General features: G+C 45.9%; 1 protein-coding gene across 1 annotated transcript in view; it reads left to right on the top strand.

The window, feature by feature from the left end:
- Window positions 1-22,427, top strand: part of LOC110983879 (uncharacterized) — an 85,749-nt gene that overhangs the window by 13,622 nt on the left and 49,700 nt on the right. Inside the window, exons 15-37 of the mRNA XM_087142481.1 lie at window positions 276-497; window positions 1,049-1,396; window positions 2,123-2,410; window positions 4,004-4,139; window positions 4,609-4,765; window positions 5,415-5,718; window positions 6,254-6,470; window positions 7,024-7,202; window positions 7,438-7,968; window positions 8,426-8,563; window positions 9,046-9,201; window positions 9,610-9,825; window positions 10,157-10,342; window positions 10,698-11,075; window positions 12,430-12,749; window positions 13,966-14,314; window positions 15,692-15,850; window positions 16,836-17,067; window positions 17,747-17,940; window positions 18,245-18,439; window positions 19,508-19,609; window positions 20,199-20,399; window positions 20,895-21,152. Of these exons, the coding sequence (XP_086998607.1) occupies window positions 276-497; window positions 1,049-1,396; window positions 2,123-2,410; window positions 4,004-4,139; window positions 4,609-4,765; window positions 5,415-5,718; window positions 6,254-6,470; window positions 7,024-7,202; window positions 7,438-7,968; window positions 8,426-8,563; window positions 9,046-9,201; window positions 9,610-9,825; window positions 10,157-10,342; window positions 10,698-11,075; window positions 12,430-12,749; window positions 13,966-14,314; window positions 15,692-15,850; window positions 16,836-17,067; window positions 17,747-17,940; window positions 18,245-18,439; window positions 19,508-19,609; window positions 20,199-20,399; window positions 20,895-21,152 (5,466 nt within the window). The remainder of the gene's footprint in view (window positions 1-275; window positions 498-1,048; window positions 1,397-2,122; window positions 2,411-4,003; window positions 4,140-4,608; window positions 4,766-5,414; window positions 5,719-6,253; window positions 6,471-7,023; window positions 7,203-7,437; window positions 7,969-8,425; window positions 8,564-9,045; window positions 9,202-9,609; window positions 9,826-10,156; window positions 10,343-10,697; window positions 11,076-12,429; window positions 12,750-13,965; window positions 14,315-15,691; window positions 15,851-16,835; window positions 17,068-17,746; window positions 17,941-18,244; window positions 18,440-19,507; window positions 19,610-20,198; window positions 20,400-20,894; window positions 21,153-22,427) is intronic.

The raw sequence follows: 22,427 nt of genomic DNA, 5'->3' as shown, positions 1-22,427 counted from the left end.
GGCGATTTTGTTTGGTTACAAAATAAATAATTTTTTATTGACTTCTATGAATATTATTTGTCAGTTTTTTGTCATTTGAATTCCCCTCTTTCATGCAGTAGCATTGGTTAAAGTCAAAGGCATGCTGAATACTGGGAAAATAAGCATTTCAAAATCAGACTTCAAATGTGATTTTCTCGAAACCTAGGTTTAACTCTCCAGTGAAAAATTTGCCTCTTTGTGAAAACGGTGACGATTTGAGGAAATTTTAAAAGAGAGTTTTTCCATCTCTCCAGGTTTCTACTGCCCCGGTGGTCAAATTGTCCCTGAGCCGTTGGCTTACGGTTGCCCGCCCGGCTATTACTGCGAGGAAGGTGTAGACGACAAAGTCCCCTGCCCGGCTGGGACCTACCAGGACGAGCCAGAACAGTGGACCTGCAAGACATGCCCAGAGGGATTCTATTGCAATGACATCGATGGGCCCATAGTGAACTACACAGCGTACATATGCCCCGAAGGTATGTGGGAAAGGAAAGATTTAATTTCTAGAAGCTTAGAAGGTACAATTCAGTTTCTGAAAGTTAAAGTGGTGAGACCGTAACTGAAGAATAGAGCACGTCTGGCATTTTCCTGTCTGCTGGGAGAATTTTGTGATTCTCTCATCTCAAATTTCTCAAATTTTTCAGATCCAGCATTCATGAAATGGGGGAGGCGGGCACACCAAGTAAAGGTGACAGATACCAGCAGGGCGCGTCATTTTGTCTTGAGCTTGGAAGAGGGGCATTCAGGCAGTTTTCTTACACAACTCACTCTGTAACAGTTGGCCTTAAAAAGTTTGCCCTACTGCCAGGCAGCAGAAATTATTATTTACATGGGGGGGGGATTTCTGTGGTATAGTTACTTAAATATTTCTTTGGAGATGAAAGACAAAAAAAAGGTACCCCCTCCCCAAAAAAAGAAACTGAAAAGTTCAGGAGCGCTACCCTTACGCATCCCTCTCTAATCTGCTACTGATTTGTGTGACTTCACTAATTATTATTCACCAATCGTATCTCACATTTTCATCTAGGTCACTACTGCCCTAATGGCACCCTTGCAGCCACCGAGTACCCCTGCCCCATCGGCACCTTCAACAATGCCACGGGCCTGGCCAGCTCAGACCAGTGTGCCCCCTGCCTGGGTGGCTACTACTGTGGCCAGCCCGGCTTGACCTACCCTTACAGCCCGTGCGCTGCCGGCTACTTCTGCCGCACGGGGGCGGAGAAGGCCGCCCCGGATCAAGGGTCGGACGCCGGGGTGTGCACAGAGGGCCACTACTGCATTGAGGGCACCACGGAACCTGTGGCCTGCCCAAGGGGGACCTACAGCAACGAGGAAGGGTTGATGAATGTGACAGAGTGTGAACCTTGCTTAGCAGGTAGGCGCACCAACTCCAGGCACTTTCAGTCCTCATTCAAATCCATCCGCCTGGTGTAACTCTATCTTGATGGACTCAGGACAAACTTGAAATGTACAATTCATTTTTCAGGGGCAAAATGTCAAGGACGTATAGTGCAGCATGAGTCCTGAACTGTCCAGTGTTGAAATACATTACATGGCGTTACTCACTTGAGGGTTTTAGGGCTTCACTCAGTGAATGAGAGTGTAATGATTCATGAGAAGGTTTGCAACTCGTATTTTATCTGAACTCTTTCATGTAGAACACAGGTGTCTAATTTATGTTATGTTACTCCTTGTAGGTTGGTGCGTTCTCAACTGAAAAATTGAACATGTAAATAGTGGAGTCAGAACAGATACACAAGTGTCAAATCGGCTGAAGTTAAACTGAGCACTTTTTTTTTTTTTTTTTATTTTACCATGACTGGTTCTTTGACATCAGATGTATGTTCACGTTCCTCCCTAAGTTTAAACCTGGGCGACTTAAAACTATTGTGGAGTCCAACGGGTGCCACTGATGAATATGGTCACCATTACCCATGATGCTTCTTGATTTCTTGCCACTAGGCCACCACCCATTGGTGTTCCTGAATGTTGTCTCCCCACTTCTGTCTGTTGTCTATGCCTCTCTTTCTACATCACAGGATGGTCTTCGATGAGCATTGAACAAAGACTTCTTACTATCTCTCATCTTGGTTAAATACAGGTCAGTACTGCGACGAGGATGCCCTCCTGGCCCCAGCAGGTTACTGCCTGCCCGGCTTCTACTGTGAGCGCGGCTCAGACGACCGGCGACAGTACATCTGCCCCGCTGGCAAGTACTGTGGCAACGGCACGGCGGTGCCTGAGAGATGCCCCAGCGGAACCTACTCCAACGACACGGGGCTGACCGCCGTGTCAGAGTGCACCAACTGCACCGCCGGCTGGTACTGCCAGCGGCCCGGGTTGACAACGGAAGAAGGGCTGTGCATGGAAGGCTACTATTGCCCTGAAGGTAAGCAGGTTTCCATAAAGCACCTAAACACACCTCAAATCCGAAAAGTTTGAAGCAAGAAAAAATAAAACAAAACGCGGTCAGCCCGTAGTGACTCTGGATGGATTTTTTACGTTGCACATGTACATGGAAATGAGGACTTTACTTCTGATATTGTATTATTTGGGGTGCACTGTGAAGACTCTGTTATTCCAGTGGGTCCATGTTTGACTTTTCGTGGTTCAGCACACCATCTGCAAGTACTTATTTCCATTTGCTTGATGCAGAGCAATAACAATTTGCAAATCTGTAGTGTATTTGCCATGGGTACCAGCTGCTGGGCACCAGTGGCTGTCAGTTATTGATCTAAAATTTCTGTTTGTTGCTGGCATTAGGTAATGTGGTGCACTGGCAGATGACCACAGTGGAAAGCATTTATTAAACTGAACCAGTCATATTGAAAATTGTGGGGTGGTGCCTTAAATTTAATGTTTGATTGAACTGTGGTAAGAGAGGATGTCTCTTGAGTGTTCACGTAAGAATGAATTCGTTAAAATACTGTGAATCCTAGGCATGAAATGTGGTGCATTCAGGTTTGATAGCGAGGGTTGTCTAGGCATGAAATGTGGTGCATTCAGGTTTGATAGCGAGGGTTGTCTAGGCATGAAATGTGGTGCATTCAGGTTTGATAGCGAGGGTTGTCTAGGCATGAAATGTGGTGCATTCAGGTTTGATAGCGAGGGTTGTCTAGGCATGAAATGTGGTGCATTCAGGTTTGATAGCGAGGGTTGTCTAGGCATGAAATGTGGTGCATTCAGGTTTGATAGCGAGGGTTGTCTAGGCATGAAATGTGGTGCATTCAGGTTTGATAGCCAGGGTTGTCTAGGCATGAAACATGGCGCATTCAGGTTTGATAGCGAGGGTTGTCTAGGCGTGAAACGTGGTGCATTCAGTTTTGATAGCGAGGGTTGTCTAGGCATGAAATGTGGTGCATTCAGGTTTGATAGCGAGGGTTGTCTAGGCATGAAACATGGCGCATTCAGGTTTGATAGCGAGGGTTGTCTAGGCATGAAACATGGCGCATTCAGGTTTGATAGCAAGGGTTGTCTAGGCATGAAACATGGCGCATTCAGGTTTGATAGCGAGGGTTGTCTAGGCATGAAACATGGCGCATTCAGGTTTGATAGCAAGGGTTGTCTAGGCATGAAACGTGGTGCATTCAGGTTTGATAGCGAGGGTTGTCTAGGCGTGAAACGTGGTGCATTCAGGTTTGATAGCAAGGGTTGTCTAGGCATGAAACATGGCGCATTCAGGTTTGATAGCGAGGGTTGTCTAGCCATGAAATGTGGTGCATTCAGGTTTGATAGCGAGGGTTGTCTAGGCATGAAATGTGGTGCATTCAGGTTTGATAGCGAGGGTTGTCTAGGCATGAAACATGGCGCATTCAGGTTTGATAGCAAGGGTTGTCTAGGCATGAAACATGGCGCATTCAGGTTTGATAGCAAGGGTTGTCTAGGCATGAAACATGGCGCATTCAGGTTTGATAGTGAGGGTTGTCTGTAGCCGCTGTTTGGTCCTCAGCTTCTGCAACTGTTGTTTATTTTTTATTCTTAGGGTCTAGCGTTCCCAATCCCATTGAGTGTCCCATCGGCCTGCACTGCCCTGAAGGCTCTCCGGACCCCAAGGCCTGTCCGTCCGGCTTCTACACCGACAGGACCACACAGTATGAATGCAAGATATGTCCCAGAGGGTAAGTTCATTGGCCTCTGTCTCTCTTATTTCTGTCGGTGACAGTGTGACGTGTCATTGTACTGCGTTGATGCAAAGTGTACTCGGCCAAATTTTTCAACTGAATGGGCACAATTTTTAGCTTTCCTTGCATAAGAGGAGTGCACTGTAGCCTAGAAAAGCCTGGTAAAAGTGGCCCTAAAAGTATTGTACATTTTTACCACTTACTTCATAATTGCGCACAGTGCCAACTTAATGTAGCCCCTGTTCGCAGTAGTCAGTGCTCCATTGGATTGTTGAAGAGCAAGTTTGAGTGACATCCATTGTTACCTTGGATTAATTTTCCCTGGTAACCCATGTACGAAATATATTCTGGATACTGTAGGCAAATTTGAGGAGGGGCTGACAAGTGGTCATTGCTCAAATATGTTGCCCAAAGCTTCCATCTTTATGAGCTGCTTCTTCGAATGTCTGTATCGTGTCTTTTTCAGCTTCTACTGTCTACCTGAGAACGAGACCGTCGGCAATCCGGACCTGAAACCGGGCATCGCGGACTGCCCCACTGGCTACTTCTGTACCAACGGCACCGGACTGGACTGGAGCGCCTGCCCGGCCGGCACCTACAGCAACCAGACCAATCTCTACAAGGTAACGCTGAGCACACATCACAGAACTTTGCATTGTCAATCAATGTACGAATCGCAGGGGTCTAGCTGTACAAGTTGAGACGAGGCACTGTGGCAGAAGCATTTGGCTGCAGAGTACTGAAGTGTGAAGTCACTTGAACAAAGAAGTGTAGTGCAAACGAATGGAGTATGTGCGCATGGTTCTCGCGCTGGTTCTCGTGCTGTTGCCTTTTACACACATGATTACACGTGTGACGTATTTACTTGGGTACTGTGTAGTCTCTCTCTACCAGTGAGGCGACAGTTGCGCACATCTTCTGAAACACTGAATGCCTCTTTTTAGGTTGCGCTGTCATACATCTGTGGCACCCAACACCAAACTGCTTTTTTTCCTTGGAGAGTATAGTTAGTTGAATTTGGGGGAGGGTGGGAATGGTGCAGGGGGGATTTTAAATGTCAAATGAAACAAATGCTCCTGGGTCAATAAACACGGAACAAGCATGCAGAAGGGTGTATGAGTGGGCAGGGGTCCATGTCCCACCCCTCATTTTGACCAGCAGTCTGCATAAGTTTAAGTTTAGGACTGGTTGCTTTACTGATGGTAATTGCAGTGATGACAAAAGAACATTTGGCAGACTTGAATGACAATTTCACCTCATCATTTTTAACAGGTGCAGCAGTGCACCGACTGCCCCGGCGGCTACTACTGCCCTAATGATGCAGCCACCTCTTACAGCCTCCCCTGCGACGAGGGCTACTGGTGCGACTCGGGCGTAGACCGCTCCAACCCCAACAACCCCTCGGAGAACGAGACCTACCCGGCCACCTGCCCGATCCTCGGGGGCCACACAGGGGTGGGAGGGGTGTGCCCGACAGGTCACCGGTGCCCCCAGGGGACGGTGCTTCCCATCGGCTGTGAGCCCGGGGAGTACCAGGACCAAGAGGGCCAGGGCAGCTGCAAGGTGTGCCCTGAAGGTAAGCAGGATTTCAAACATCAATAAACTAAAACTATTTAGAATGTTGCGCTCATGTGTCTGGTGCTTTGATAACCACATTGCAAGTAAAAGATTTCCACGTTATGATAGATTTCTAACAAGTTATAAGCATCTAAAATTGCCCAGAGGACTTTTGTAATGGAAAAACCAACAATTTTATAAAATAATTACCTTTCTGTTTCCACTGCTTCCTGGCTATATTTCCATGGCAGGTAAATACTGCCTTGCATGACAAGCTCTTTCTTTCACAAAAAAGAAAAGTTATTTAATTTCTAGGCAGGATTTGTGGCCCCTTGACTTTGCTTACCCCTGCAGAAAGACAGTGATTCATTTTTCTACCACACACTCACGTACATGAAAATGATAGAGCTGAATAATTCACTTGCTTGCAAGGTAGTTATTAAAGATCCCAAGTCAGCTTGGATGATCTGAATCATTATGGATGATCTGAATCATTTCTTGATAACATACCAAGTTTTTGTTGCATCTCATCATTTTTTTGTTTTTGTTTCTAGGCTTCTTCTGTTTGGCCAACACCACTACCTATGTGGACAACGTCTGTCCCACCGGCCACTACTGTCCCAACGGCACCACCATGTCCAATGAGTTCCCCTGCCCGCCGGGGACGTTCAACCCCTTACCCCAGCAGGTTGATGAGGGAGCCTGCGCAGCATGCACGGCAGGATCCTACTGCTTGGGCAGTGGCAACGATGCACCCACGTCCAACTGCAGGTACAGTTCTTAATCCATAAATGCATGAAATCCTACGGAGCCATCTCTCAAATTGCATATTTTGTGGAAAAGATCCATTGTTAAATGGTTGACAAGTCACTAATGAATACTTATCTGGGAAACATCGAGGACAGTTGCATAGCTGCTCGCTGGTGAGAGTGGATTTACTTACCACTTATCGCAGATGGCTTTATGAGATGGTTCGTAACCCCAACTCAAGTCCACTCTCTACCCTAATCCTGATTCCTTTATCATCACACTGCCAATTGAATTATTGAACCCAACTTCCAAATTTGTACCTGATGCAGATCACCAGCAAAGCCAAAACTCTTACTCCAACTCTCAACCCATCCCTAACCCTAGCTCTCAACCCATCCCTAGCCCAATTGCATGACCCTCCCCTAACTCCCTCTGTTGAACCTCAAATGCCAAGCAGATCTCAATGTGCCGACATTCCAGCTTTTGCCTTTATAATACCATCGATCAAGAGTGCTTCACATACGACGCATTAAACGTTTATCACTGTTGCCTCTTTCTCCCCCTTTTCTCACAGCGAGGGCTGGTACTGCATTGAGGGAGCTTCCAGCCCCACCCCAACAGACCCGGCCATCGGCGGCCAGTGTGACCCAGGGGAGTACTGCCCGGGGGGCACCGACCACGCCATCCCCTGCGACCCTGGCTACTACTGCCAGAGGGCTGGACTGGCTGCACCGCATTTGGAATGCCAACAGGGTAATGAGAAAAAGCAATTTCTTATCAATGAAATCTGGTTAGTCAGTGTCAGTCTCGCTTTATTTATTCATCATGAATACTAGAAAAGTTCCATCCTATTTATTAGAAACATAAAACACAAAAATTAAGAATTTCTACAGAAACTGCTTACAAAAACTACTTCCAAAAACTTTCAGGAGTAACCCATGAGTGGGAACTTGTGATATCATTACTTTCTGTTGGTGTCTTTCTCTAGGCTTCTATTGCACCCTGGGTGCCTCTGTCGGCAATCCCACTGACAACACCACAGGCAATGTGTGCCCCCAGGGCTACTACTGCCCTGTGGGCTCCTCTGAGCCTCAGCCCTGCCCAATCGGCTACTACCAGGATGCCACGGAGCAGAGTGCCAACAGTAGCTGCAAGATCTGTACCAAGGGTGTCTTCTGCCCCCGCGAGGGCCTGCCTACTCCTGTGGGCGACTGCCTGCAGGGCTACTACTGCCCTGAGGGTCAGGTGACGGCCACGCCCCCAGACTACACCTGCCCCCAGGGTCACTTCTGCGGGGTTGGCTACGGCGACCCCGAGCCCTGCCCATCAGGGACCTACCAGGACACGGTTGGACGGTGGAACTGCAAGGACTGCCCAGCTGGGCATTACTGTAACGCTACCCTTGGCCCTGTTGTGTGGTACGGTTCCTACGTCTGCCCGAGTGGGTATTACTGCCCGAATGGGACAACCTACGCGGAGGAATTTGCCTGCTCGTATGGCACTTTCAACAACCTGACAGGTAGAGTCCAACTCACTAACATTATCTTTGAGCCAATACTTAATCACAAAGTGCTGTATATAAAAATGATGACATTCTGATCTGGTCAAAGTTATTCTGCCAACCTTTCTTTCAGCCATGTTACTTTGTACCACCCTATCCCATCTGTAACCCCTCTCCGTATCCTTCGAAAACCTGTCAGTAAGTTTTGGAAAGATGTTGCAGGATTGAAGAAGGTAGAGCCCGGCCACTGCTACTTTTTTCACCTAGAGTTTGATGCCCTTTGAAAATGGACATACAAAACATGCACCCTTGGTATTTACTGTGTAGTTGATCATTTTGGAAAACCAGAAATTTTCCCCCTAAAAGTGCTGACAAAGAACATAGAACAACCCACAGGGCCCAAGATGTGCATATCAGGATTTCCAAGGTGTCTGTTTTGGATGTTTCAAAAAGTTGACTTTTCTCATTTTGCTAGGATTGATGAGCGAAGCTGATTGCACACCGTGCCTGCCCGGGATGGCGTGCGATGAACCCGGCCTGGTCTATCCCATCAGGCCCTGCGAAGCTGGCTACTACTGCAGGAAGGGAGCCAACATCACCACACCCACAGATGGTGAGTAGCAAACAAAACCGTTGAGTCACTCCAACTCATGAATTATTCATGAGGAATTTAATTTTCTGCCCTGTCTTTTTGCTTTGTTGATCACTGGCTGATGCTGCAGATTATTATTGCAAAAGAACTTATTTATTATTCCTGGTTGTATAATTCTTGAGCGAATCAATTGTTATACACGCATTTCTGCTCGTGTGCTCCTTTGGAGGGTCCATTTGCAGTAGTTTAATTCTGGAACTGGACTTATGGGAAAGCCAGACAATACTCATGAGTTATTCATCATAATGTCTTTCCCCTAGCTATTCATTCATTTGTTGTATGTGTGTCTGTCTTGGGCCATTGGTCCATCAATGTCCTGCTGGTAATAACTACATGGGTATGGTACTGTTCCTAAAACCAGTCACAGACTCACAAAGTATTAATTATATTTACCTCATGGCCAGTCAATTCATTCATGAATGTTTTATTCATTGATTTGCCAGGCCCACTGAATGATGAATGCCCTGCTGGTTACTACTGCATGGAGGGTACTGTGGAACCAGACGCCTGCCCAGAGGGGACATTCAGCCCTGCCACCAAGCTGAAGAGGGTGGAGGAGTGCCTCAACTGCACGGCTGGCTATTTCTGCAATGAAACAGGTACGTGGACTGTCTTCGGAAGTTTTTGGTGTAGTAGTGAGGAGAAATAATTATCTGGCGAGTGTTGAGATGATGGTTGTGAGAAGAACCTGCTGAAAACCATTTCCCAGTTTAATATGTCTGGTTTGATTCTTGATCCAGCTCTGTGGCACTATGAAATCAGAACTTAGTGCCGGACAAAACAAGTGACAAATCAAGGAAATGACAGTGGGTGTCGTTTTCATAGGAAGTTGAGTTTCTCAAAACATCCAATTTAAAAAGTGGCTTTTCCATGGTAACCCTCTTGATTGCGCACTGTATTTGGGAATCGCCCGTTCTATATTGTGCCTTTCGGGTTATTCGTGTTGCATTGTCTTGTAAGTATAGAAATGGTTTGCCTGTGATTTTGTCCTGTCTTTATACGTGCAGCTCAAACTGAAGTGAGTGGGCCCTGCCTTCCTCGCTTCTACTGCGACGAGTCCTCCACCCGCCCGGACCAGACCATTTGTCCTGAGGGGTACTACTGTGAGGGGACCACGTTCAACCCTAGCCCGTGTCCCAGCGGAACGTTCTCCAACGTAACAGGCTTGGCCGTGGAGTCGGAATGCCTGGATTGCACGGCCGGCTTCTACTGCCAGGGAACTGGTAAATTGTTTCCTGTGATATCCATGCTTTGGAAAACGAATTCAGAAATTAGCTTGCCACTTTGAACTAATTTATCTCATGTGAAAATATCTTCAAGTCAAAATATAGAGTTAACAGTACTTGAAGAGAGTTCTTTAAAAAAATTGAAAAGTGCTCACAGAAATTTCTCAGCTTTAAAAAAGGTTAAATGTTACGCCTGTCCTTTGAAGGTATGTATTACTTCTTCAAAAATATATAGGAAAGAAGGATAAACCTTTAACATAATTCTGAAGTCCTAAAATAGCCAGAAAATCAGCAGTACATATAAAATTTGTAAATATTTCTTGTACAGCCAACACAGAGGTCACCGGTCAGTGCCATCCTGGGTACTACTGCCCCTCTGGGTCTAACTCAGCTACCCAGGTGATATGCCCAGAGGGTAAACACTGCCCTCTACAGAGTGCCGAGCCCCAGGACTGTGTAGCTGGTACCTACGTGGACTACGAGGGTGCTTCAGAGTGCTCTGTCTGCCCGGAAGGTAAGGGTTACTATGGATTGAATCTGGGTCCTTTAAAAGTGTCAATCTGAAGGTTTTTGGAGGATTTTACGTGATGTGGGAAGGCAGTATTGAACCAAATCGTCATAAGGCTGCTGAGACAGTGGCCATTGCATGACGTTCCTTGCAGTCACGTTTTTGTCCAGAAAGGAAATCTCTGAATGTGCAGGCAGCTAGACTTGCAATTGTTTCTTTATGTTGTCTGCCAGCCAGTAGATGACCCTGCAAAGCTGTCTGTACTAATTACTTAATTCAGTCATTGCTATCTGAGCAAGTCCAATGTTCTTTTGCTCTGTGACTCAGAAGTAATGATTTATGATTGAATTGCCTCTACCAGGATCCTACTGCATTCCTGAACTGGTTACTGAAGGTGACGGCTCCACCAGCTACCACCGCTGCCCCCGCGGGTTCTACTGCCCCAACGGCACGGGCCACGACCACCAGCCCTGCCCGGCGGGCACCTACGGCCAGTCAGACGGCCTGGCCGCAGCAGCCGAATGCACACCCTGCGACGGCGGCATGTACTGCCAGGGCGTGAATCTGACTGCGCCCTCAGCCGAGTGCAACGCGGGCTACTACTGTGTGTCGGGCGTTGACAAGTCAGATCCAGTCATGGTGGGTGGGGACCAGTGTCCGACAGGTACCGTTCATCCGGTTATTGGCGATGTTTGCCCCAAGGGCCACTACTGCGAGCGGGGATCTCAGTATCCTACCGGTAAGGAACCTAAGTTTTCCATTCCAAAGAATTACCATTTTCTAGGCATTTTTATTCTCTTAACATGGCATATGAGAAATCATTCTGTAAGTAATGATGGACATAATAAATTCACCTTTGGTTGACTCCGCAGATATACACTGTGATGTGTACGCCTGTCGGCTTAAAATTAAATTCAGTCAAATACAAAATCTTCTGTCTAGCATTTTAACTGTGATTTTTGTTGGAGGAGTTGTTCAAAACCTGTGTTCCTTTCCTGTGACACTGTGACATTTTTTACCATTGTATTGAAATTTATCGACAACTGTTGGGACTTTGATTTGATTAGATCTGATTTATTTCCAAACGTCACTCTCACTATAGCAAGTAGTTTGGCACTAGATTACAATCTCTACAGCTGAAGAGGACAAATGGTGGTGGCTGGCAGCAGGCTTGAGCTTGCACCTGGCCATGCCACCGTGAGATACATTACATAGAAAGTAAATCACTACGGAAAAAAAAGATTAAATCATTTAAAGTAATGTGTACTATGAAACTGATAACTATTTATAAGAACCTATAATGTAGTTTCATCTTCTTTAACCGTTGTACTTCTGACAATCTCACATGATCACGCTTCTCTGCTAATCTACATGTATACTTATTTATTTCTACAGTAGTGCTAGCAGATGTGATACATAGCAAGTCAAAATCTCAAAGACCCTCTTCCCCTCTCTCTCCTCCTCTTTATAACCCATCTTATTCCCATCTAATTTCTGAGAAAATATCTGTGCACTTCCAGAAGGTTAGTGTGGTCAGTCCAAGATATAGTGTGGTCAGCCACGACCACTTCCAGTCCCTTAGATTTCATTTTTACGACCTTCTCATAAGCCCAGTTTCCGGCCTTAATTGACCACGACCTTCCCCTACATACTTGTGGTTCCTCACTCAGAATTGCTTCATGACAGAACCATATGTACAATATGTATTCTAGTTGCAGTTAATAATAATACAGAATTTTTATAAAGCGCCCTCCATAAAAAAAGTATCTGAGAGCGCTGTACAATATGTTAAAACTGAAAATTAATTAGTAAAATACAAAATATAACAGTTAAAATTGAAAGTTAAAAAATACATTAAATACAGGTTGAAACAATAAGAAAGAATACACAAAAATCATAATTCTATTAAGAAGGGAAACATTTAGGACAACATAAATGTACATGTGTATATTATTTTTCTTTTAAGGCAACATTAAGATTGTGGTGTAAACTTCTGAGAAACATTGTCTTTCTTGAGGGGTGAACAGTCAGATTTTTTGATGCATTCTGGGGCCATATTTTGATTGCATATTATATCTGGTTTTTTTTAACAGGTTGTGAGGCTGGCACTTATCAGGATCAGGTCCAGCAGTCGGCCTGCCTACCCTGCCCAGAGAGCCACTATTGCTACCTCAACACCACGGACTACACCCCGAACGAATGCCCAACGGGTTACTACTGTCCGCTCAACACCCCGGACCCCTATACCCACCCCTGCCCGCCGGGCACCTTCAACAACCTGACCCGACAGAAGGGGCCCCAGGCCTGCGTGGCCTGCACCCCGGGCTGGTACTGCGAGGGTTACGGAAACAGCCGGCCCACGGCCGAGTGCAGCGCTGGGTTCTACTGCTCGGGTGGTGCCAACGAGTCCAGGGTAGGGCTTGAACTTTACCACAGACATATTAACGCATAGACCATCGTTCTTGCACGTTAAACCGCAATTTTGAAAAGTATGGACAAACAATAAGCGAAGCGATGGATGGCAGCGATTCAGTGCGCATCACGTACAATGCACTGTCTGTATTTGTGTACATGTGCTCCCAAAATACGTTCGCTTCTTTTGCTCTTCTAATGTTGCAACCGTATTGTTTTGAATCCCTATGGGCCAGATTAAGAAAATTGAGGATTTTTTTAAATCGAAAAATGGCTTCATTCTGAAATGCTTCAACTGTGCGTAAATTCCCTATACTGAGGGGTGAATTTGCCCATAGTTTTGATTTTAGTCGGGCGCTGCGCTGATCACGAAAAACCCCTGTAGTTTTGAATAAGACCTGGCGGTCTATGCGATTATACGTCTTTAAGCTTCCCATTCTGTGACCAGACCCAAAAAGGTTTGTCTCATTGACTGGTGAAAACCGGGCAGTCAACATGTTACGCCACACAATGTCTATTCCCTGTCATGGAAATCTGAGTCTGTGTCAATGTTAACCACTTTCCATATTACATGAGCAACTGATAATTGCAGAAAAAGGTTTGGAAGAAATACTTCCCTCACAGGTTAAAGGTTCAGAGTTTGCAAAAGCATTTCAGAGGCATTCACAGCTTTTACAGGCATGCAACTCTTCCTCGGGTCAGCTGATTTGCTTGTTTTTCATTTCACACACTCCTGCCATTGATAATTGAAAAACACTGTACAAAGTCTTGTCATGATTGGGATTTCTAGGTTTTTTGTCAAAGCCCAAGTTGCATGACTGACTTAAAGAGCACTTTGGTTTTAGAATCACTGTTGTTACAATTCATCTTTTTAACTGATTTTAGCATTTTTTTTGTTTAGATGTTGACCCTGAATTTCAGCTTTTTTATACCTGGTCTGCACAAAAGTATGGGGAGTTTTTACATTTCAGCTTTTTGCTAGCTGTTTTTTAAGTGACCTCTCATACCCCTGTAGTATCCAAGACCTCATTGGGGTATTTGCCACCCTTTATAAGCGCCTGCATATTTCTTCTACCGAACCAGAGGTAGATCCAGATTTAGTTCAAGAGAGGTGGAGTTTGGCTGTCAGAACAGAACAGCCAAACCTGAATTGTAATTGTCCCGACAGAGCAAAATCTTGCTTAAATGCTTAGAGTTTGTGCCTTCAATTTTTTCAGCCCACTGTGAATGGCGGGGAGTGCCAGCCGGGCCAGTTCTGTATGGAAGGCTCGGCCCAACCCCAGCCCTGCACCCCGGGCCAGCACTGCAACAGCACGGGCCTGTCCTCGCCGGCAGGGCCCTGTAGCCCAGGCTTCTACTGCCCTGAGGGCTCCTCCAGTCCCGAGGAGCGCCAGTGCACCGTGGGCCGGTACTGCCCAGAGGGGACGGGCCTCCCCATTCCCTGCTCCAATGGCACCTACAACCCCTCCATGGGGCAGGATGGTCCCGAGGATTGCTTGCCTTGTCAGGCAGGTTTCTTCTGCAACGAGACGGGAGCCTCGATGACAAGCGGAGTCTGCTCAGCGGGTATGTGTTGTAGTGTGTAGATTCCCCTCTCCCCCCCAGGATCTCAACCTTCCCGTGGGCAAATCTGTTGTAAGCTAGGTACATAGACGTTATTAGTACTTGTATGAGGAGTTTTACTCACATCCAAATGACCAATTACGAAGCCTAAAAATGCTTCGGGACCCATCCAGAATGTTTGTCAGGGTCTGAAATGCGTAAAAAAACCATGTCCTGTGTGACGTCGTTTTGAATCACTAGAGACACTATGACAGAGACCAATGAACATGAACACGTTTAGAGACCACAACTTGTTAAAGAAAAATCCTCTTTATTCGCTCCTTCACAGTTCATGCTAAGAGCAAAAGAAAATTTGTACAAGGAGCCCCTGAACAACTTGAATACACTCAGGGAAAAAAGAACTGCACCCCTGACATTTTGCAAAATCAAATGTATGTGTTAGAATCCCATAGGTCCTTCACATTTTAGCCCAGAAATCTGATCTTTGTTTCATTTTTAACAACACAAACAAAATGAGTGTTGTAGCACTGTTCAAGATGCACAATTGTTGAGTGGTGGACCCGAATAGCTTGGCTACTACCCATTGGTTCCTTCCGGCTTGGAGCATGCCAATGGCTCGGTCTCTCTCAGGTTGTGACAGTTGTGTTTTTGGCGTCATTTTGGTGTCTTTTGATAGGCAACGGTTGTGTTCAGGGCATGAATGGTCAAACGCATATCTGGGAGTCACTCATGTGTAACCATTAGCATTAAATGCAAAAACACAGCTGTGGCCCTTTGTTGTTTTGGGTCTCTGAGGGAAGGGTTAGGTGCAGGGTTTTGTTGTTATCATCTGTTCTAGTTCACTGCCTGGGTGTGTCTGTCTGTGTGTTGAGTCAAAGGTGTATCCTTGTTTTGAGCCACGGTTGAAAGAAGGGGATTGGGGACTGTTTCTAATAATAAGTGCCCAAATGTTTCGTCCTTATTAGATTCCTCAACCTCCCGCTTGCTAGGGAAGGCTTCACTTAGGTGAACTCCGAAATATAAAAGCCCCCAAAAGCTGGAAACATATCTTGGGGAGGGGAGAAGTTGGCCTTTGTCCCCCTCCCAACGATATGCCGCAGCATTTGGCATATGCCATTGGAGACAATTAAACACTTTTAACATATGCTGTTGTACAAAAAAGGGGACATCATAAACAAGTTTGTGTCCACTTTTCCAGAGCTAGCATATCAGCCTGGAAACTGCTGATGTCTTGCCACAGCTAACAGAATTTTGACGATATCCGAGAAAAATTAGGTGAGGATAAATCCCACCTCCAGCACTTCTGGTGTTGAACGGAGTGTCCATAAAATATCATTCAGTAGTCAATAACCTCTTTTGTTTTTCTGTTGGGGGAAATAGGCTACTACTGCCCACCTGGACAGAAGACACCAACCCCGGCCGATTACCTATGCCCAGCAGGCCACTTCTGCGAAGAGAACTTCCCCAACCCAGAGCGGTGCAACAACGGCACATACCAAGACGAGGAAGGAAAGTCAGACTGTCTGCTCTGTGAAGAAGGTAAAAAATGTTGCCCTGAGCACCGGTTAATTCTGTTGTTTGTCTGTTTGTGTATTTGTTTGCGTATACTTTTGGCATTGAAATCTCTGAGATGGGATTCAGCTCTTCGCTGCATAGTTTCACCCTCATAGTTGTGGGTCTCTCAAACTTTCCAATTAAGGGTGGGATGTTTACAAGTTTAAACGTTCAAACGAAAAAAGTTCCAAATCCATTTACAGATTTTCACAAACATTTAAATGGAACCACCCCTTTTAGAGATTTGACGTTTTGATTGATGCAATCTGACGTTCATTTTTATTGTAAACGATACCTGTTACATACTGTTTTCCTTTTGGCATCCATGTACTTTTTGAGAGAAAAAGTGGATTCTAAAACAATAAACATTGCTTGTTTTAAATGCCCCAACATCAATCTACAAGTTTACTTTGGTTGGATCATGTGCATTGTTGAACTATATAATTATGCATATATGAAAACACCGAGGTAGACGGCAGTGGGCTCTGTAAAAGGTTTTGGCTAAACGTTTCAACAGTATGGGAAAAGTTTTGTAAACGTTTTTCAGGTTCAATGAAAATTCCCAGTTACAGCCTTTTTTATTCTCTGCCAGTTTTGATAGGTCAGTTATGAAGTCAGTTTTATCAGTATTCCACAGATCTATACACTGTTGAATGTTTCAAATTCAACGTAAGTTCTTACCCTTATTTTCAAGAGTTACAACCTTTATTATTCTCTGCCAGTTTTGATATGTCAGTTATGAAGTCAGTTTTATAAGTATTCCACAGATCTCTACACTGTTGAATATCAAACTGGTTCATCAGGCATAACGGCTACACCTAGACTCTCACCATGCCCTGGGATCCCAGACCAGGATACCTTTTGAATCTTCTTACAGTCAATCCAAACTTGGAAGACTTTTAAATGTTCATCTACCACCAATGGTAGAAAGACTGCCGTACCATTCATGCGCGTTCCTTCCCCTCCTCAGGTTATTTCTGCGACAATACCATCGCTGCCGTCATCAACCTTGATGGCTCAGACTGCCCAGCTGGCTACTACTGCCTGGCGGGGACCAAGAGGGCAAACGAGCACCCCTGCCCACCGGGCACCTTCAGCAACCTGACCAACGCCGTCAACGTGAGCTGGTGCCAGCCGTGCCTGGCCCGATACTACTGTCTCTCGCCTGGGCTCAGTGCACCGGAGGGGCTGTGTTATGCAGGGTAAGCTTAGATTCCAGGGGAAATTCCACAATAGAAGGCTTGAAGGTATTCATTGTGTTAAACACTGTAGAAAAATATTGGAATGAGTGGTGAAAATATAGTTCTGGGAAGACTTCTTGGGTAGCCACCTGATGTTTCAATTAATTTTGGGCATTCCAAAACTTGGGAACTGAAACCCATCTATGCAGTCCTTGTGCACGTACTATAAACCCAAACCTCTACCGCATGTTTGCAAGGAACGTCCTAAAATATCCAAGAATGTAACCAAATTGAAGGGAACTCATAATAACTGTCTTTGCATGGGTACCAATTTTCACAAAGATTGTCCTTGGGACAGCAAAGATCATGGGATGGTTGAGTCAGAATCACCTGGTACCCCTCCCAGCAGCTGTACGATGGTCCAGAAAAAACAAAGGCCCTTTCAAAGTTTAAAAGTTGTTCATTTTTCCCATCCTTTTTCGTAAGCGTACAAAAAGAGTGCTAGGACGGTACGGGTGGGCGGCCTTTGTGTGCGCTTTCATAGAAGAAGCTTGATCTGCAAACATCCTTTCTTGCATTCGCTTTCAGGGAAGGAGATCGAAAGAACCTTTTTTTTGCATGTGAGATGAGTGACCAAAAATATTGACCCTTTTTGGCAAAGATGGTATGCGCAAGTCCCCTATGCATTTTCCATCCTCAGGTATTATTGCGAAGGAGGCGATGATAACCCCACCCCTAACCTGTGCCCGGAGGGTAGCTACTGCCTGGAGGGTAGCTACCTGCCAACTCCCTGCCCCGCAGGCACCATCTCGTCCGGGCGTGGCAACAAGAACGTGACGGACTGCGCCGCCTGCGAGATAGGACACTACTGCAATGTCAACAGCTCCCAGAATGGTAAAAGGCCAAGTGACTTTGAAAACAGCTTGTCGGGTCACATTTCTTACATTTGGCTTTGATGCAAAATCTGTCATCGCAGGACAAACAAACATCAATTTGGCAAAACATCACGTGTGATTTCTCTTTTGTCATACATTTTAATAGGTCTAAGTTTGTATCCGTCAGATTTTGTCGACTTGTCTGGAATTAGTCTCCAAAAGAAAAAAGAAATCAAGATTCCTTACACTTTGGTAGGATAGTGTAGAGACAACAAGAAGTTTTTTTTGTAAAATAAATCTGTGCCTTTTTTTCCTGCTTTAAGGTGTCACGCCCCCTTGTGATCCTGGCTACATCTGCACAGGGGGCTCAGACATCCCTGACCCCTCGGACGGAATCCGGGGCTACATCTGTCCTGAGGGGCACTACTGTGAGTCGGGAGCACCCATGGAGATTCCCTGTGACAAAGGCACCTACGCCCCTCGTGTCGGTCTGGGAGCCTGTCTGCCATGCCCAGAAAGTAAGCCCCTGTTTGGCATTGTGTGAGAACCCTACATTTGTCCACGCCCTTTTATCTGAGTGAAGATATTTCGCATGTATATGGCAGTTGTAAGCATTGGAGTCAAGCAGGCAGCCATTGTGTCATGAAGCACACATGACCATTTTTTAATTGAATGTGCACAGTTCAGTGGCATATTCATGCAAAAGGGACTCCAATAATCCATGTGAAGGTGCACTGAATATTTTCAACAGCTTTTGTCCATAAGTGCAAGTCATCAGCCAGAACGATGCCTGACAACTGTCGAACATTTTCAACTGCATGTGCACAAAATTGGCAGTTCTTAGAAATCCTACAGCCCCAGTCATGGCGCAGTGTATACAAGCATATGCTTTGGGGTTTTAGTGTCGAGCCTTAAACCAGAACACTCGTAGTATGTGGCACGCAAGACTAGTTTTGTATGACATGTTTAAAAATATATATTTTCATGTCGCAAAATTATGGGGTATTATGGCGAATGGAATGCAGCCTAGCACATGGCATAAATTACACTTTGCTGCCCTCACATAATCCGCTGCGAACAACAGAGGAAAGTTTTCAAATGAAAACGACGGTCCTATGGTAGGAACTTACCGTGTAGGCATGTAAGTATATGCAAGTGTGCGGCACACTGAGTGCGCGCAACTTATGCTGGAATGTACATGTATGGTCTTTCCATGTGTGCCAAATGCATGCAGGAACCCATTTGGAAAACTTTTTACCAGACTATCTTTCTTTTGCCGGTGAGGGTGCACTTCAGCTCAGGGCAGATAACGATATTGACACACACAAAGCTCACTCAGTTTCTCTGTCTGTATCGTTTATCTGTACCTTTTTTTAAACCAGTTGAGTCTTATAAACTTGCACCTTGACAGCAGTTGAGATTCAAACTTTACATCATAGTAAGATCTTGATGTTCTGCAGTAGCACCGTGAATACACTAGATGTTCCAATCCATATGTTTGGATTATTCTGAATAGGTGGATTACTACTGGTGTCTCTCGGTCAAAGGAAATGGCCATCATCACGATGCTCTCTTTTTTCTTCCAGGATCAACTTGTCCTGAGAAAGGGATGAACACCACCCTGCCTTGTCCAGCAGGCTACTATTGCCAGGAGGGGACGGACGATAATGGCGAGTCCTGCCCAGCAGGTAGGCTGTGATCAGCAGTGCTGTAGTCCAGACCCGACTTGCAGTAATTCCCCAGTTAAGGACTTCCCTGAAATCGGATGCTTGAGACTAGAAATTGTCGTCATAAAAGTAGCTCGTCGACCCCTTACCCAACTTTGAGAGGGTGAATTTACAGATTGACACCGGTGCTGTTTCTGTATTATTTTCTTCGAGGTTGTGAAATACTAGAAAATAGATTTTCATCTGATGTGAAGTTGTCAATTCCCCCCAAAAAATGAGTCAACTTCTTGTAGTGATGAAGTTGCAGTGTAGCAAAGGAGACAAGCCTGGAAAAGCTACAACTGATTCCTTGTAAGACAAAAGAGCTTTCCTGGTAGGTGAAAAAGTTACACATTTGATTTGAGATCAGCGCAAATTGTGGTCAGTTTGTTTTATGAAGGTGATCATTTGTGTGAAAGGGTTTGTGAGATGTGCACCTATACTGAAATTTCTAATTATTGACCCCAACAGTCCCAAATCCTTCAATTTCAATACGATTTTACATACACCCTTGGGGGTTAGGGTTAATGACACTGTTCACCTTCATTGCTGTCTGTGTGACGTCTTCCAGGAACTTTCAGTGACCAGCTGTCTCTGAAGGAGGAGGCAGAGTGCCAGCAATGCCTGTTGGGCATGTACTGCGAAACGCCAGCCCTGTCCTGGCCCACCGGGGACTGTGACGCAGGCTTTCTCTGCGTGTTGGGGGCCGCTAACTCCAGCCCCAACGACGGGACCAACGGGCCCTGCGAGGTCGGCCACTACTGCGAGAACGGTGAGTGGTGTTTTGATTTTGGACTGCAGATGTTGCCCTGTGGCCTGCTTGTGAGATCTATGGAAGCATCATATGCAGGCGCAGTGGTTTTCACCCATGGGCTCCACCAAGATTATAAGGCTGAAATACTCGGGCGTCTATAGATAATTCCTGTCAGATTAGAGTAGCCACCAGACAGTCATCCGTGTGGGTGTAAAAGTCCAGTAAATAAAGTTTTGAATTTTTGAAGAATTTTGAAAACGGAAAATCTTTTCAATCCCCCCGGGAACTTGTCATGCAATTTCAATTTAGACCCGGCAGCATATGGTAAAAGTATTTCTATGAATTCATAGTCCCAAAGTTATTTCTCCCTGTAGGTTACTGACTTCATTTACTGTCCTCTGTCAGTGATTCTGTTGCTGAATTTGCAATGAAAAATGAACGGTTCAAGTTCCGGCAGTAATCAGTGATATCCTCAAATTCTTGTTCTGCTGTTCTCTTTCTACACCCTCTCAGGCACCCACTCAGCCACTCCTTGTCCCCCGGGAACCATGAACCCCGACACGGGCGGTCAGTCTGAGGATGACTGCCTCCCCTGTGAGGCGGGCCACTTCTGCCAGGGCACGGGCCTGTCGGCACCAACGGGCGTCTGCTCAGAGCGCTATTACTGCCCCAGTGATGCGGTGATTGACTCCCCAGAGCCTGTGGGGTACGAGTGCCCGGCCGGTTTCTTCTGCTTGAATGAGACGGCGACTCCAGTGGCTTGCAACCCAGGTAGAGTTCAGATATCTGCAGAGCTTAAAACCGTTAGACTTCAATAAGCCTTTTGGGAGTTAAATTTGAATAAAATCTGGCACACTTTATCCAATTGCATGTAAACATAACAATTTGAATTCCCCAGACTAAAGACACTGTTGCTATACGTCGTGATTCCGTGCAAGCTTTCGCATAGCGACCACCATCATTGAAATGGACTGGTTCCTTTGTGCCCTTCCTATCCATTGAAAACAGTGCATTGGTGCAAGGTGTCCTTATAAGTAACTAAGCACTAGCTTGCCTCGAATCGTGAGGTAAAAGCAACAGTCTGGAGACTTAGTGTACCAGATTTTATTGAAATTCAGATCACAAAAGGCTTATTCCAGTGGTCTGACTTCCTCTTCAGTGCAACACTCAATTGCTGAATGTGTAATGTATCAGCGAATTAAATGCCATAGGGTGTTTACATTCAGACAGAAAAGCTCAAGTTACACAACCACCAACTGCAGTAATTATGTCCTAGGTTGGGCTGCTGTTGCCATAACGTTGTTGTTGGTCGTCCCTCTGAAGTGTTGGGATTTTTTGTTTCAAGTACAAAATGAACATTTTGCACGTTGTGGTTTTTTTAATAGTGGCATCGATGAAGAAATTGTTTTACTCACAGTGCAGCACTTGTTCGAGTTTGGATGTACATATTCATGCGAGAAACACAAAGAACAGAGTTGGCTTCAGAGAAAAATTTGGAGGATCCTTGATTATCCCGATTCAAACAGTTATGCTGTTGAATCTTATTCCCCAGATGTGATTGCTCATCACTTTCACACCAGCATTTAGATCAAACTAGGCTCTGGAACCTGTCCTGATGATGCATAAAAGTCTATCTTAAGAATTTTGTTACAAGATCCCTTCCTTCCAATCCTGTTGTCAGCTTCAGGAAGAAGGGGGGGGGCACAGTACCAGCAAGGGGGGCACAGTACCAGCAAGGGGGGCACAGTACCAGCAAGGGGGGCACAGTACCAGCAAGGGGGGCACAGTACCAGCAAGGGGGGCACAGTACCAGCAAGTGGGGCACAGTACCAGCAAGGGGGGCACAGTACCAGCAAGGGGGGCACAGTACCAGCAAGGGGCTTACAGTACCAGCAAGGGGGGCACAGTACCAGCAAGGGGGGCACAGTACCAGCAAGGGGGGCACAGTACCAGCAAGGGGGGCACAGTACCAGCAAGGGGGGCACAGTACCAGCAAGGGGGGCACAGTACCAGCAAGGGGGGCACAGTACCAGCAAGGGGGGCACA

The sequence above is a fragment of the Acanthaster planci genome, linkage group LG10 (genome assembly GCF_054643075.1).
Source record: "Acanthaster planci isolate LZ-2023a linkage group LG10, COTS_SCS, whole genome shotgun sequence".
NCBI classification, from domain to species: domain Eukaryota; kingdom Metazoa; phylum Echinodermata; class Asteroidea; order Valvatida; family Acanthasteridae; genus Acanthaster; species Acanthaster planci.
This window is presented reverse-complemented; position numbering and strand designations above follow the sequence as displayed.